Source organism: Xenopus laevis, chromosome 2L, assembly GCF_017654675.1.
Source record: "Xenopus laevis strain J_2021 chromosome 2L, Xenopus_laevis_v10.1, whole genome shotgun sequence".
NCBI classification, from domain to species: domain Eukaryota; kingdom Metazoa; phylum Chordata; class Amphibia; order Anura; family Pipidae; genus Xenopus; species Xenopus laevis.
Window position 1 is genome coordinate 97,535,758 of NC_054373.1, and position 18,081 is coordinate 97,553,838.

General features: G+C 37.7%; 1 protein-coding gene across 1 annotated transcript; it reads right to left on the minus strand.

Annotated features, from left to right (window-relative positions):
- Positions 1–544: 544 nt before the first annotated feature.
- gas2l2.L (growth arrest specific 2 like 2 L homeolog) lies at positions 545–16,966 on the minus strand. The gene is made up of 7 exons (XM_018246857.2): positions 16,746–16,966; positions 13,830–14,319; positions 10,055–10,293; positions 7,536–7,643; positions 6,354–6,450; positions 3,838–4,111; positions 545–2,917 (listed from the first exon to the last, which is right to left on the minus strand). The coding sequence occupies exons 2-7, from the start codon at positions 14,233–14,235 to the stop codon at positions 1,099–1,101; spliced, it is 2,943 nt and encodes a 980-aa protein (XP_018102346.1). The 5' UTR covers positions 14,236–14,319; positions 16,746–16,966; the 3' UTR covers positions 545–1,098.
- Positions 16,967–18,081: the final 1,115 nt, after the last annotated feature.

Sequence of the window (18,081 nt, forward strand, 5' to 3'; positions counted from 1 at the left end):
GTATAGATAATTTTGGCATAAAAATGCAAAGGTATGAACAACAGAGAAGGTATGCATCAAATAAACAAAAAAAGACCTTTTTTTAAATAATAGTCTTGTGTTATTTTTTGCCAAACATTACAACATTAAAACACTGCCCCCCCCCCGATATTTGCAAAAGTTAATATATGAAAACAAGGTGCTGTATTAGCCTTACAACAGGAAACAGGCAGCACTTTATTTTAAAAAGAGAACAAGAGTTTACAGAAACTCACTTCCAAAGTAATATTCCTTAACTGCAGGAAACAGCAAACACAATTTCAAGTTGGCCAAGATTTAAACACTTGTGATAGGCTATACTATATAATCCCTTCAACCTTATCGCGAGTTATATATAAATATCCACAGCCATCATTTTATATATGTATCCATATCATTAGATCATGTTTTAGGCTGAATACAGGTGAGAAAATTAATTTAAAAATATCAGCAATGAGAGTTCTAAAGCTTATCATGTGATCCAACACTCAAACATTATATATAATGGCAAATGTAAGAAAAAGTTCCACCTGGACTAGTAATTCAAAGCAACCAATCATGATGTTTGTTTTCAATGGTCAAATTTTTTAGCATATTTTTTAACTTACCCTCAAAGTGAAAATATCAAGGGCATACTTGCTGTTACCAGAAAACTGTGGGTGTTTTTTTACATTGCCCACTAACTGTTAGACTGGTAAATTTCAGTCTCTGTATGTAACATCCACTTTTTTTTAAGATCAATGTTAACAACATAACATCAAGTTGAAATATTATGTATGTTCTGTATTTCAACATAATAGAATCATAAGCACATTTAACTTATTTAATTTCAAGGAAAACACTTGATAGTTTCAAGGTTTCCCCAAGGACCTGGGAATGAAAGTGGCAAATTAGTATCATTATAGAAAAGAACTTTCTTCTCAACCATGAATATCTTCATCAGAACTGTTATTGCCAACTGTAACCCATGATAGAGGTAAAAGTAGAGTCCTATCTTGTGTCCCTGTAACTTTGTTTAAAAATAGCTGAAAGTAAATCCTTGACTGAGCCTAAATTCAGAGCTGAATGGATTACAGTAATCTAGACCCATGACTCTTCCTCCTCCTCAGTTTTACTTTGGTCATTTCCAATAGTGACTGGTGTTTCCACAGCCTGTGAAGGTGCAGAGTGCTCAAGGGTTTTATCATCAGAATCCAGGTCTTCTAAGATCACTGTTGAGCTCTGTGATTCATTCAATGTCTGTGGTGCTGATGTTTTATTCGCTTGATAGCTTTGTGTCCTCTTTACAGCTTTGCCATTGTTTCTACTTGGCATTTGTCTGTAGGAAACTGGTGTTGGAATCCTGGATGGCTTTTTTTCTGGCCTGTTGTCCCTACGTGGACGTATTTTTGGCCGAAGCTTGAGCTTATAAATGGAAGGCACCCTTTCGGGTTTCTTTAGGGTTCTTTTAGGCTTTAACCCTTGTGACAACTTAATTTTCTCCTGTACGGTTTCTCCACTGTCTCCACTGAATGTTGAAGCCTGGTTTTCAGATACATTGTCCACTGTTTTCTTTTTATTCTCCAGTGCCAGTTGCCTAGCTCTTTGAGAGGGCAACTGCTTTGGTTTGCTTCCTTTAATTTCAGTGGATGGTGTTTTTTTTCTAACAATTGTTCTTTGTGACACTGCACCTGTATGGCCATTTTCCCGTACCTGGTTTCTCTGAGATGTATGTGCTTCTTCTGCTTCTTTTACCATACCTTTTGAAGGTATTTTGGAAATCCAGTTTTCTACATCAACTCTGTTGAGCTTAACATGGCCTTTGGTGAGTTCTGTGATTACATCATCATAGCAAGCTCCTGACTGCCACGTTGTGTTTATGTAAACCCCACTTCTTGGTACACTTCCTTGTCCGCTAGGATTCTTTAAAGTGCTTGCATTCAAAGGTAGAGTTGATTTTTCAAGCATATTAAAGCCATGGGAATCATTCTCTGGGTGATTTTCCTCTGAGTCTCCCTCTAGGACCTTAATATTTGTTAAGATTTCATCCTCTAAGCTCCGGTATATCTGCTTCTCTTGTTCTGGATCAATAGGTAAAGGAGTGTACATACAATCTCGTTCTATGCTATGTGATAGCTCTAAAGCATCTGGTTTAGGTTGCATTCTCGGAGGTAAATTAGAAACCTCTCTGTATGTTATTCCATTTTTGTTAAGATGAATTGTTGGTGTTGATCTGCCTGTTCTAATGGTTCTTTCTTCACTAGAAACACTTGGTTTTGATTTGATATGATCTTGGGAAGGGATTATTTCAGTAGCTGCAGACTTGTCACCATCCTTGTATTGTGAACTAATTCTGCTTGGTGTAGCTGGTCTTTTGGTAAACTCTTGCTTATATGTTAGACTTGTCTGCTTTACTGGAGAAGGGGATCTTGTGCAACTATTAATCTGGGTCTTGGGGTTCTGTTCCACTCCTTTGTTTTGTTGATTGTGGAAAAAATGGATCTGCTTAGAGGGACTGGGTGGCCGGATAAAACGTGAGGGTGTCTTTGGTCTTGAATCCTGGGAATTGATAGATTGGTTGACAATTCTTGAACCTTGCTGTATATTGTTTTGCTCTGTTGCTGACATCACTTTTCTATGTGCACTTTGTGTGTGGCTAAGAAAAGCCTCCTTCATTGCCGGTTCTTTTAAACTCATAACAGTGGTCCTTCCCATTTGTCTCCTGCTTTGAGATTCAGAAAAAACTTCTGAAAGACAAGAGTTTTCTTCTTCACTTCCAGTTAACTGGGATGCCAAAGAAGATGTAGAATGGTGGTGTCTAAAATTGACAGACTGGGGGTTACCAAGCTGCTGGGGTTCTGGATTGTCTTCTGTGAATAGCTTCCTAGAGGGTGTTGCTGAACGTTCATGTGCCCTATAACTTAGAAAAGATAATGTCACAATGTTTTACTTGTTTGTAATGCTAGTTTTACAAATATCAAAATAATATACACACTTCAAGCACCTGCCTATATCAAAATAATTTACAACACTATAAGTACCTGCCTATATTATAGGCACTTGCTGTTAGAACTGCAAAGTTAGTGGAGTAAAATCAAGTTCTTTTTATAGGAGGCCACAATGAAGGTCAGCATTATTCAGTGTAAGGGCTATCTATCAGTGCTTCTACTGTCTTTTGAAATAACTGAAGAGGTTCTGCAGTTGCTGCTGCTGACATTCAGCTTTTGGTCATTAGCTTTAATATGGCAGCACCAAGACAGAATATGCATATGTACCACTTAAAACATGCTGGGCACTATAGTCTATAAACATCATAGCTGGAGTCTTAAGGAAACTGTAAACTTTTTCCTGTGTCTTCAGCGACTACCAGCTCAATAGTACCTATAGTACTAGCAACCCAATTAACAGGATTGCCCAGTAAGAAGGTTGTTGTACTTTATTTTATTGGAACTTCTGTGCATACCAATGATTATAGTACACTTACTACATCTGCCCATATGATATAGTCCTTGAAAAAATTATTATAATTGAAGCATCATTTTACTTCTGTAATAAAAGATATTTGGGGTTGATCTTAGCTTATGAAACAAACAATTTCTTCATTTTCTAGTTTTGCGTCCTTGACTTAATTAATCATAATGTAACAGTAAAGTACTGTCTATTTCTACTGCTATTTATTTAAAGTCTGCACTGTTGTAATTGAATGAAAATACTAGGTATCAGATAGTAACTACATTTTCATTTTCAGGCAAATATGAAGTTTCTTTTCTTCTGGATAAACAACCAAATGTGGACTTTCATCAAGAGTTAAACGCAAAAACAACTTATAATATATTCTACCTGGTTGACATGCTCCTCCTGTCACTAGGTGACATCTTAAAAGTTGGACTATTTTCATTATTATCCAGTGAGTTAGAAGATGACGTGGTCCTGGTTCTGCCAGATGAATATGATCTCCATTCCACTGGGGGTAGAGGACTCTGGGACCTGCTCACAATCAGGGTTGTTTCCACTTTGCTGGGGTTGTCTAACCTTGGTGTTAATCGAGTCTTGACCTCGTGCACAGCACTAACTTGCTTCTGTAGACTTCCCAGTTTTATAGCTGGCTTGTGGGCTGAAATTGAAATGAAAGTTGTATATACATGAATGCAGTATTACTCTATTAGCTACCCACAACTCCCAACATCCTTGTTAGCCCAGATATGAGACTGCTGTTATGAAGACAACAAGAAGTATGGATTTAAGCTTTGTACCAATTCTACATATTTCCTACGGTGACTTTTTAAACTCTATAATAAAACACCTTAGGGAACCTCATTTTTGCTAACTTATGAATGCAAAACAACGGGAAATAAAATGCAGCTTTATAGCCAACCATTTATTGAAATAATTCCATTTGCAAATAAATAGCCAGGAACATACTGTAATTCCTTGTATACGAGGAGCCAATTTCATTTTCAAAAATTATTATGAAGCACTATGAAAATGTGCAGTTCAGTTAAACTACTTTAACTACATTTACATTTTCCTGTAGAATCTTTTATGAGCGCTGAGCAAAAAAAAGCAAGTACCTGTAATTAAGCAAACTATGCACGTTTGTTAATTTATTATACATTTGTGATAGGGACAGATGATGTTACAGTTATCTGCAAATTCACCGCATTTAACAATGAACTCAATCATTTGAGTGCATGCCCTGCAGTCAGATAACTAACATTGTAGGAGTGTAGGCAGTGTGACCTTTAACAATGTTTTTGCATGTGACCCTGTACTTTTTATTCCTTCGTTTGTTAAGTGCTTGGCATATTAGCAGTAAGATAGACTGCACAAAAATAAAGATCTTGGGTGTAGAGGCAGTAAATGTCCCACAGCTCTTATGGAGACGTAAATAGAATGTTGCAGAAACCAGAGATATGTCTCAGGTAACTGGTACAAGGGATAAAACAATAAGGAGCTAATGGACCGTGCTGAGACAGATTGTTTCTCTTTCCTTACCCAGCATATTGGCATGGGCAGCTTGCTGGCTACGCTCCAGGTAAAGGCAAAGTTGCATATTGATGAAGCAGTGGAAATAAAAGAAAGCAATTTTAGCTGATCTGTTCCTAGTAGTTATTTTGGCTGCCTCCCTTCAAGACTGTATGGTAATTAAAGTTGACAAATTAAAAGATTAGGATTAGCTAAACGACAAGACCCTCTTACAAGAAAGTTCTGCCACTGTGCAACTTAGACAGTCAATGCCAAGGTAAGGAAAGTCTTGAGTTTGATGCTATGAGGATTCATCAGAAATAAATATTAACTTCTGATGAATATATTCTGTGAAGTGCGAGTGTAGCCTCGGATCTTTGCAACATTTACAAGTTTAAAGAGAGCAATGTTCAGATAAAAAGTCAAGATCAAATGACAAAAAGTCCCACTAGCTGCACCTCCCTAAATTCAGAAAAGGGCATCTTGTAGTTAGAAAATTCAATATACAGGAATGTATTAAGGAACTACAGGCCTACTATACCCATAGTAGACTGCTTTTTGCAGGTACAATGGTCCAGGTACTGGTATAGGTACTGGTATAGGGGCTAAGTTCCTCAGCACATTATACATATGAAAGTTGGTGCCGTAGAGTGCAGTAAAGGTCATTACTGACATTGTGCATGCACGGGCAGAATTGTTTGCCTCCTAAATCATTTTAATAAAGATTTTCACTTTTACTATATTACACTATACTATAAGATATCAATGCAAATGCACAACAGCATTTGCAATCACTATACCTTCCACTCATCACTATTATTCAGAAACCCATTATCTAGAAAACTCCGAATTATGGGAAGGCAGACTCCATTTTAATCAAATAATTCAAATACCTTGTACTTGATCCAAACTAAGATATAATTAATCCATATTAGAGGCAAAACAGTTCTATTGGGTTTACTTATTGTTTAAATTACTATTATGAGACTTATGGCCCCCATACATGGGCCGATAAAAGCTGCCAACAGACCGAGTCGGCAGCTTATTGGCCTGTGTGTGGGGCCATCCGACAGGCTTCCCAGATCGATATCTGGCCATCTCAATCAGGCAGGTTAAAAATCCTGTCGGATCGCGGCCGCATCTATGCGTGTATGCAGTCCCGCAATCTGACCGCCTGTATAGGATCAGCCCGATATCGCCCACTTCAATGCGGGATCTCTACGTCTATGGCCACCTTTAAAGTATGGAAAGCCAAATCATGGAAAGATCCCTTATTTGAAAAACCCCAGGTCCTGGCTATTCTGGATAACAAGTCCCATACCTGTACTGAGTATTGCCAATTCAATCTAATATAAAATTGCATGTGTCAGTGTGGCTTTTGTTTTACATACAAAGAGATGTGCAGCGACAAGGATCATGCTTGTCCAGATAATGTTCTAGTGTGTCCCATCCTCCACCGACTCTTACCATCACATGCTTACGGAGAATCTGTAGTATGAAATAAAATGTTCGCAAAAAAAAAGCACAGAAAAGTTACTCCAGCTGATATTGTCTAGTAAAATACTATAAAGATCTTAAAATCAATGAAGAAGGTTTGAGATCTGTTTTGAGTACATCCATGGATCTTGTGAAGGGTTAACAAGAAAATGGGGTGGTAACAGTATCCTATATGGCTTATATAGTAATATGTAACATAGTGACATGGTAACATAGTACGTTAGGTTGCAAAAAGACACACGTCCATCAAATTCAACCTTTTATATAATCTGTCTACCTGCTAGTTAGTAGGATGACCATTATGATACCCTGAGAAACCTACTGTTATTTAATTCAATAGCTAAGCCAGGCATAGATAACTTCAATATTTAAATAAAAATGCATTCTTCATTATATCAGTAAACATTGTAATAGAAATGAACCATTCACTGCAATAAGCAGTGGTACTAACAGAGGTAATAACATTTCTAGATTCTGAGAGATTTTTATGCAATAAACAGGTCAGGGTAGATTGACCCCAATTCTGACCAGAGCCCTGTGATGCTCAGGGCTACAACAGCAGTTACCTCTTCTCCATACATTGCCCTATGTTCAGCCATTATTTAAGTCCAGAGTACCAAATTTTGAGTGGGGGGATAGTGAGGGAGTGTGTAGAGTGCAGGCAGGGGGGCAAACAGGGACTTGTTTTGGGCACCCTCCACTGTAGCCAGCTCTGACTATAAATGTAATCATTTAATGCCCCATGCATAAACTCATGTATATCTGAATATTAAGAGGAATATTTATCAAGGTAAGAAATGCAACACAAAACATGATGCTTTTGTATTCCTTGTGGTAAAAAATACCTACTTACCATCCCGTGTAATGCAAGTATGTGTAATAAATATGAATCATTTAATGAAATGTTGGTGAAATTATTTTTATCTTATCATAAATTTACTTTCTCTGTAGAAATATCTGTAAAATGTCCTTCAAAAAAGTAACTCAATTTTTTTTAACAAAAAGTTAATTGAAACTGCATTTCACACCTTGATGAATAGACCCCCCCCCATATGATGAAACAATGGCATATTTACCCTAACAAATATGAGTGTGCTGGATTCTCCAACTTTGTACTTTCCTTCAGAGACTTTGATCATGGAAAACTGTACAGGACAAGTACATCTGCTCACCAAATGCTGAACCTGTGGGATAAATGAAAGTCTTTAGTACTAGTAACTTATGGTACAGGGAGAAAATGATGCCCATCTGTGATATTTTAGAGAAAAAATGGGTGTTAGCAATGACATTTGCTTTCCCTTGTGCCCCTTGTAGCAATGAAGGTCACATATTTGGTGATTTGCCCTTAAAGTGCTGCATCATATTTTTTCATTTCCAACTTTGGAAAGCGGCAGACATGGGCCATGTTTTTATTAATATGGTACCTGTGCTTGCCAGGGAATGGTGAAGTTTGTTAAGGAAGCCATGCATGGGCTGATCGGGTTTACTCTCCAGTCTATCGACCATGAGCATACAAGGGACCTTACATGCTATGGCTGCTTTTCCACTGTTACAATAGTTCAGACAAACAGTGAGATTGATCAGTACAGCAAGATGAAAACGTTAACTCTGTACATGTACAGTACATGGACATCAGCATTGGTGGGCTTCCATATATGCACAAAAAATGATTTATTATCACATATAAAAGCTGTGTAAAACAAGTTTTGCCAAAGAGGTGTAAAATAAGCCAGTTGCATAGTAGGATGCATTTGTACATGTGATAAAACATGCTTACATTTATATTTATAGATACATTCAACCAATGACTATGTTATCGTACATATTTTATAAAATTATACCACTTTCAAGAGACTGGAAAATGTCCTATTCTTAACAGTGGGTGTAGCCAAAACTGACTAGTGATCTGCCCATGAAACATTAGGTCAAAAGGGCAAAGCTACACATATGTACTAATTTCTCTTTCTATTTGATGATTGTTCTGAAATGCCTTAGTACATTGTCAGCGAAGTTCCTCATGTTACATCACTAAAGTAAACTATAAAGGATCTACTGAGAAAATACATGTAATCCATGAGTTGAGCAATATTCAAAAATACTTGTGTCCTAAACTAACACACCTTAGGCTTCTGTTACATTGTATATATGTTGCCAGGATGCACAAGATGGTGTAGGTTAGCTGTTGGTAACTCGTTATCCAGAAAGTTCCAAATGAATTATTTTAAGGAAATAATTTAAATTTAAAGAAAGTATTACCCTTTTCTCTGTAATAATAAAACACTACCTTGTACTTGATCCCAACTAAGATATAATTAATCCTTATTGGAAGCAAAACAATTGGGTTTATTTCATGTTTAAATTATTTTTTTTAGCAGACTGAAGGTAGGGAGATCAAAATTAAGAAAAGATCCCTTAACTTAAAAACCCCAGATACTTCACTGTTGTATTCAGCCTTAAATGACCTGTCAACCCCGAGGGATCACACTTACGTTAGGGCATGGGAAAAGGATGTCTCGTTTTCTTATGATATGGAACACTGGGGAAAGTGTTGGGAAATCACTAAATCCAGTTCTATGACTACTGTTTTGTTGGAGGCCTCCAACAAGGTATTATTTCGATGGTATTTGACTCCTGATAGGATAGCAAAAGGTATCACTGCGGCGGATCCCAATTGCTTTAGAGGCTGTCGACTAATTGGTTCCATGTACCATATATGGTGGACGTGCCCTAGGGTGGTTAGATTTTGGATCAGGATCCATACTATCACTACTCTGTTTTCAACATCAATGTGAGAAGAGACCCAACAATAGCACTTTTGAATGGTAAATGTGAAGGTTTCTCTAAGATACAAAACAAACTTTTAACGTGTATATTTCTAGCTGCAAAACAAACCATCGCTAAGGCGTGGAAAGCTGGATCTATTCCGATACTAGTCTTTAAACGTAAAATGGATTGGATTATGGTGAATGAAAAATTAGCTAGTTTTCTCAACAATACCCATGATAAATTTCTAAGGATTTGGCAGCCCTGGTTGGAATATAGACGCAGTGATCCCAATGTTTATCAGCTCCTTTCCATTTGACTTTCCTTCTATCACTCTATTTTACTTTTGAGGTATATTGATATTCCTGTGACTTATTCTGCAATTTATCAGTCTCTCTCATGCATTCTAATAAATAGGTGGCTCTTTGATTTGATTTCACTGTTTCATAGTTGTGTAAAGATTGAAGTTTGATAACCAATGCAACATAACAGACTCACATTGTCTCATGATAATTTGTAACAATTTTATTTTGTCTATTCAATGTTGACATCTTACGTTGTACCAATGTGCACTGATATTTTACTCATGTCCGCTTTCGAATGTCTGCACTGCTTATGATAACCTGTCACAATTTTGATACGTACATATTGCATTTGTTTGTGAAACAATAAAAATATTGTTGAAAAAAAACCCCCCAGATACTGAGTGTTCTGAATAACATGTCCCATACCTGTATATACTAACACCCGTGTCCAGGAATTTTGATCAATTGCCTTTGATCAGTAAAAACATGTTTAAAACCCATAGTTTTGATCTGTGAAAATAACTTACCATTTGGTCAAGGTTTTTGAAATCACAGAGTTTTCTTTGAGGCTTAGGAACTGGGATCTCCGGTGGGGGTAGGTCCATTTCTTCCCTGATCTCTTCCTCTATCTGCTCTTCCATTTGTATTAGCATGGGAGCACTCATGCCAAAACGAGAAGCCCTTCTAGCCAGCTCTAGCAGACACAGAACAAAGTTCTTCTCATTCTTCCGAAGTACCAGATCCTCTGTCTCAAACATTAAGACATCTATCAGAGAAATAAAGATTTTATATTTACATATGTTATAATGACAATGAAGTTGTTTCTTTTGCCTTGCTATTCACTCTGCTGAGATATGATCTTGGACCACTGTAGAATGAATGCTGTCTTATAAAGATATGTTACAGTATCTCCAGAATCTCAGGACAGAATTCATTTAGTTATTTCCCCCCCCCAAACTACTGTAGTTTGTTAAAAAATACCCACTTTATAAGGCTTGGTATCCACTAGTGTTTGCCATGGGGTGCATTATGGGGCAGATTTATCAAGGTTCGTAGTGAAAATTCTTTTTTTTAGGTTTTTTTATGGCCAAAACTGTCAAATTCGACTAGGGAATTATTAAAATCTGATTCGAGTTTTTAAAAAAATTCTAATTAGATTTATCATACACTGGCGAACTAGACTATTCGCCACCTTAAACCTGCTGTTAAAATTGCTGTTTTAGCCTATGGAAGATGTCCCTGGGATCAATTTGGAGTTCTTTGCAGCCTTCCTAACATTCAAGCTTTTTTTCGGGGAAAAAACTCGAATCAAATTGATCGGAATTTTTGTGTCGATCCTATTCACCCGAGTTTGCCAATTTTTTTTTATAAATTGCATTTTTATTTATTGATTTTTTAAATAGATTGCAATTGGTTGAATTTCTAGTTAAATAACTCCCATGAACTTAAAATTCGACCCTTGATAAATCTGCCCACCACACAGCAACACAAGAACTAACTGATGTCATTATGCCTGGTGGGTCTGTATCCACTGGAGTGCACACCAATACTGAATGCAAAAAATAATGACCTTTCGGCAATTATTTCAGCATTTGTAGTCCCTCCCCCACGGATCAGACGCAATACTGCGCTGTACAACAAACACATGCAGTCTCATACAGGTATGCCAAAGAAACATGTGCAAAAAGCCCACCATCTACACTCAAGACCAAATTTCAGCGGAGGGGGCCTCTAGGCCGCACAGTCCTAGCGATCGCCGCCCCTACCACTTTACCGCTCTGCGTGTCCCCAGTGCTCCTCAGCAAGCGGCTCGGTGGCATGCCGCCCCTAACAACTCGCTGCCCTAAGTCTGGGCCTTTATGGCCTCACTGCAAATCCAGGCCTGACTACATTCAAATTTTAAAGTATTAAAGTAATTGTAAACCCTGCAAAACAAATGATTGTACTCTTCTACGCACTTTTCACAATTTAATCACGTTTTTTCTAGTGTTTAAAATACAAGCAATTTTTACACGGAATTGGAAACAATAGGCCACCTACTGGTCATTTCTGAAACTGGTCACAATCAGCAGAAAATAAAGTTGGTAATCAGCGGAAAATGTTGAAAGAATAAAAACAATAAGCATTTTGAGCAATTTTACTTTAATATGCTTTGACAGTAATGTATCTATATGTAACTATATGGGCCACGGTGCAACATTTGCACAATGACCTGCACCTGCACCAACGTCCTTACATAAAAGACTGTTCCCCGGAGGTGTAGGCTGAAGACCCAACCAACCAGATGTTATATCACTGTGTTTCAAGGGTTGACATGTCCTTTAAATAATACAAAGAATAGAGAAGACTAGAAATTGGTTTGCATTATTACTGAAAATGTGATAATCCCTGTTCCATATGTCTGCCATAAAGGCATATTACTGTACCCTCTATCTAGTCTATCTTTCTGGAGCACAAAAGGGACTTCATTCACATTGATTTAAAGGTGAGTGAGGGAAGTGGCAGAACAATAATACTGCTCCAGGATGTACATGTTGTGTACTAGCCCCAGTGCACAGCAATTAAATCTCCTGTTCTTGTCCCTGAATAGCTGCTTGTTTTCAGTTACACCCATTGATGAAGGTCAGACAGTAGGAGATTCAAACAATTCATGTGTGGTTGTATGTTTGTAGATTGTGATAAGCTGCAGGCACTCCACAGACTAGTGGAGACCAATGAGGGTCTAATGGGTATGGCTCCCCCCCAGTATACCCCGATGGGCCAGTTATACCATGAACATGTTTAAAGGAACAGTGACATAAACAAATAAAAGTGTTTTCAAGTAATAAAAATATAATGCAGTGTTGCCATGCACTGGTAAAACTGCTGTGTTTGCTTCAGAAACACAACTATAAATAAGCTGATGTGTAGCAATGGGGGCAGCCATTCAAAGGAGAAAAGGCTCAGGTAGCAGATAGCAGATAAGCTCTGTAGAACATAATGGTGTTATCTGTTATCCACTATTTAATTTGTGCCATATAGACTTTTTCAATTCCCACCATTGCTACACAGCAGCTTGTTTATATGAAATATAGTAGTGTTTCTGAAGAAAACAGATACATTTTACTAGGGCAACACTACATGATATTTTCATTCTTTAAAACACTTTAATTTTTTGGTGTAACTGTTCCTTTAAATACCCTTCAGACTAGAGAGTTCCTAATCACTGCCATATTGTTTTCAGTATATTGCCATGTTGTTTTGCCTCCCAAGACCTAAATTATTTTTAAGATGTTCTTAAAACCTCCACGGATGAAGAATGCATAACAAGTGCTCATGTGAAACCAACTAGCTGCAAATCACAAGATTATATTTTTTGGGTAAATAGCCAAAATTGTCCTTAGACCAAATATGCCCCCTGCACTGCCACCACTTCACTCTTTTAAATGGAAAATACTGACTGTGATGTATTTATGACATTCATATCTTGTAATTATCTTCCCACTGCTTTACCTCATTGACTAATGATAGACTGATAATTACTTTAAACAAAGATCTGTTTTTTCGTTTAGCTATTTATTCAGTGGTTGGCAGTATAATCAGATTAGAGAGCATAGACCTGCACAAAGCCTTTGGTTTCCATGGGGAGTGTTTCTACATCTCCATGTAGTGTACTAAGATGAAGAGAAGGAATTTGCAAGTTAAACTTTGTTAAGGAATTATATCACACTCACACCTTGTACAGAACTGTACCAACAAAATAATCTTCAAAAAATAAAACAAGAACACTGTCAACATCATCTGGATTTGTAACCCCAAACAATTACGTTATTGAATATTGCCCACTTCTTTAGTAATAAAAGTAATTGCCAGAAGAGGTTACTATCATGTTAACATTAAAGGAGTGGTTCACATTTTTTCCCTATAATTATTCCCAATTAAGAACTCTGAATTGAGAAAGCCAATCAGATGAAACGTCTTCAAGAGACAAAAATACAAGTCTAGTTGATTTTACTTATTACTATAGACACTACACCTTGCATTTGATGCTAACTAAATATACCAATGCTGCTGGCAAAACAAAGTAAATAATTTTTTTTTAGCAGACTTAAGCCATGGTGCTCCACATTATGGATAGAGTCCATACCCTGAAAACCTAATGTTCCAGGCATTCCTGGGACATGGGCATAATAGATTCTATAACTGTAAAGAGTCTAAACTTGTATAGTGTTTGCAATGATATTTGACCTGAAGTACTCACTGTTTAAAATCACCAAGAAATACTGTTCTTAGTAATAATACTGTATTGTGATAATCTCTTACCCTTAATATCCATTTCCTTTCTACACCATTGGATGAAATTGGACACATTATCTCTTGCCAGGAAGGTCCCAGGTTGAGCCATCATATTGAGCTTCACTCCTGATTTAGGCAGCTGTAGCTTCTCTGCCAGTTGAGGGTATTGTACAGAGAACTCACGGGCCACCTCTGTTACATTGTTGGCATGCTGACAGAGCACTGATCCGTTTTCAAGGATCTCGGTAAAATTATCCACAATGATTTCTAGGTGATACATGTCCTTAAGCCATTCCGCCAAGTCTTCCTTCATGGCATACAGGTATTCTTCACTGGATTTAAATGGTCTAATGCTGCGGACACTGCCACCCTGATGAGTTGACATGATGCCAGAATTAAGGGCAGCCAGAGAGTGAGAAAGAGCTATACACATACACCTTCCAGAATCTTCTGTCACATACTACTTCCAAGCTTCCAAATCCAGCTCCCTAAGATTATGTACAACCATTATCGTTATCTGCAACAAAAAATATAGGTTTGAAGGTAAATATTTGACCAAACCCTGACCATTACATCTGAGTAGTTATAGAGCATGTAAGTGAAATTCTTATCATTCAAATAAAAAGAGTTTAAACACTTCCTACAAATGCATTAAGGGGCTCTGGTGGTTTTAGGACAACGATATCCAAATTATAAGGGCTAAACTGCATTTATTAAGCCTGGACTTCCTGATATTGCACACTAATTACAAGCAAGTTCTGCAATTTTTAAAACATAATTTTACTAGGTAGTAATAGCAAAATCAGATCTGATAAAATTCAGGCAGATGAGTGCAGCGGTTCTTAGTGATATCTGAAACATGTACATTAATATATATGTACATAATGTTGTATTATGCATGTCACTAATGTTACTAAGATTTAACAGATTGCTGCTTGAGGCAAAATTACCAAGCCAGCCCCTGTACCAATCCTTACATTTCTGCAGGACATATAATGGTTCATTTACAGCTTTTAGGTGGTTATTTATCAAAGTTTGATTTTATCTCAACATTTTCTGCTACAAACTCCGATCAAATTGGGTTTTTTACGCTTATTTATTATGACAAATTTGCTTTGCAGGAAAATAAATTAATATTTTTCCGGATTTTTCACCCGAAAACTCAAATTTCTAATGCTTTTTTGCCCGAAAACTCTGAAAACTTCAGGGTATTGCACGAAACCCAGCGCACATCAAAAAATCATTGGGACTTCTCCCATCAGGGCAGCCATCAGGGGGGACAGGGGGGAGAGTTGTAGGGGCCCGAGGGTAAGGGGGGCCCGGCCACACCACACTTACTTGATTAGCTGGGCCCCCATCTTTCTGAGAGCTGCTTACTTCGGGAAGGCATGGACATTTAAGGGGCCCTGGCCACTAATTTTCTTATAATGTGGGGGGGGCCCTGGCCACCAATTTTTTTTTTGTTTTTTTACTGTGTGGTGGGGAGGGCGAACCTGTAGGTGGGGCTTGCGGTGTGCGCAGCCCAGGGGGCCCAGGAAATTTTGTCGTATGGGGCCCTGCGATTTGTGATGGCGGTCCTGTCTCCCATTGACTTAAATGCAACCTCGACAGGTCTGAGATGCCGGATTTTCTAATTCTGACTTTTCCATCCTCTGGGTTTAATAAATTCCAAACAATTTGTGATTTTTTTAAAGTCTGGTTTTATAAAAAAAAAATTTGGGGGGATTTTTGCATTCAGAGTTTAGTAAATAACCACCTTAGTGTAGTGTATTAAGTACAATTTCTAGATGCAAATAATTCCAATGTAACTGCAGCCACACTCTGGCAAAATTGTGCCCAGTGTGTCAATATGGATGTAAATGAATTGCACCAGGGGCCCACCCAAAAACCTTTGACCAGGGGCCCACCAATTAATCTTAGACCAGGGGCTCACTCTCAGTACTATTATTCTTCCTCTACTCACTCAATTTCTATTTTGCTAGTCTCTTTTATTTACATACTATAATCTATTATTCCATCTATTTAGTCTCTTTGTTCTCATAGAAATAGGGAATAGCAATGAAATAGACCAAAAGTTTAGCAGCATGAGGTCCCACTGACACCTGAGCCCACTGGGAGTTTTCCTGGTATCCCGGTGGGCCAGTCCGTCATTGTCCCTCAATATTTTCAGCTCCATTGGAATGTGCTACATAGTTGCAGACATACCAGTGGATATTGCTCTAGGGAATTGCACAGCACTTTCAAAGCAACAAGGTAATTACGGTTGCTTGGCAAACAAAAGAAGCTGCTAATTACAATTTTACGCTCTTTTATTTCTCCCTCATATAAGTAGAAACAACAAGTTCAGAGGGTTTCAGCGGTGAATATTTTCAAGTAGAAACTGCTCCCACTTCCCACACAGTTCTAAAAAGGGGGACAAGTTACACAGGAAGTGACATCAGCCATTTCACACAATATTTACTCCAGACAGCACCCAGCTTACCCACAGTTTTCTTATGTATATTTCTTTTTGATGAGATTCAATTTAAAATCACAGTAGGAAAACAAAACAGCTTGACAAGAGTGAGAGATTTAGTGGTTTATAAAAACCTGCTTAACAGTTAGTGTAATATGGTATCACTTGGAAATTACAGGTTACAACGTGCAATAATATGTTGCTACCTTAGAAACAGAATCCATATCATGTACTATAGGACTATATGAATTGGTGTTAATTTAGATAACATTATTAAGTCATTCTTCTGTGCACTGCCTTTGTGCATTTACAATCAGTTTACAATGCAGAATATTCTATGCATAAAACAAAATAACAGCAAGAAAAACCAATACACACACACACATCAAATTCCAGCACATATGTTACATTATTATAAGTCTGTTTCTCCATTATACAGCCCTCCCAGAACAGAGCCAGACTTACATCCCCTCCCCTAGCAGTACAACCTGTTGCCCGTCGGACAGAAATTGTCGTCCCTCTGCAGTTTTCTGTCATCCTTTGTGCCATATCATGGAAAGTCTTTTCCTTCATTCAGCCCTGAAACTCTTGACAGCTCATTGCTCTGCTCTGTCTATATGACAGTGGGTAGAAATGCCTATTCACAAAGTTCTCCTAAGTGTTTTGTTTCCTTACCAATAGCTTACACACTTCTCCTTGGTGACAAAAAGCTTGCTACAAACACTCCCTATTAACTCTATAAGGTCTCTGGGCCCTGTGGTCCAGTCAGCTGTGTGTCTCACCCAAACAAATGAAAGCTTGCAAAAGGAAACCCTTTCTTTACTAAAGTCTTTGACCTACAGGTTGCCTTCGTTGAGCTTGGCTGGGTTGCAGTAATATGCAGACAGGGATATTTTAGTGAAAATCCTGGAAGCTAAAGCAGAGGAAGTTAAATCAGGGTGCCCTGTGCTAACAAAGAATTCTGGGCATAGAAAATCAATGGTCAGTACTCTGTACAAAGTATCTCACTCTTCACCTTTTAAATACAAGAAAAAATGTCAGAATCATTGAACATTTAGGGAGATACCATTAACTGATCTTTTATAAGAGATTAAAAAGTGCCGCAGCCTTGGTGCAGCTAAAGGTGCAAACAAAAACACAGATTTGCCCCATACCTGCAGTGGATTATGCTGACAGCTATACAAATTAGATAACATTTACCAACTGAGTAACTCCACACAAATATAAAATAATTATAAATACAGAGAAAGAAAGAAAGAAAGAAAGAAAGAAAGAAAGAAAGAAAGAAAGAAAGAAAGAAAGAAAGAAAGAAAGAAAGAAAGAAAGAAAGAAAGAAAGAAAGGCACAATTCCCTGCCCATGAGACCTGGTGTTTCCACTCATATGCATGGCCCTGTGGACTTCCAGCTCTACAGGTTCCATACCACCAAAGTGCTTTCTCAGGTGCTGACAGGGAGACCATGTGGATTTCCAGAATGAAAAATATCAGACTGTCTGACCTATGGGCTATATCAACTCATTGTGTGTATAGACACCTTTAGACTTAGGTAGCTGATTTCTTTTTTTTATTATTACCTGCATCCCTATTTTCTAATAGCAATATCAAATGGTGCTTTTGCTGCAAGGAATCAATAATTTATTTGGGGTTACAGTTTTTGCGTTTCATCTACTAATGGCTAAACAACTGGACTTTACATCTCCTTTCACTTTGTTCTGGAGGTCACTGCGTTGTTGATTTTATGTCCTTTTACTATGTAGGTAATTACATGAAGACTGGAGAACAAAGTTGGGCTAAATAAACAATACTTAAATGAGCTTGTAAGGA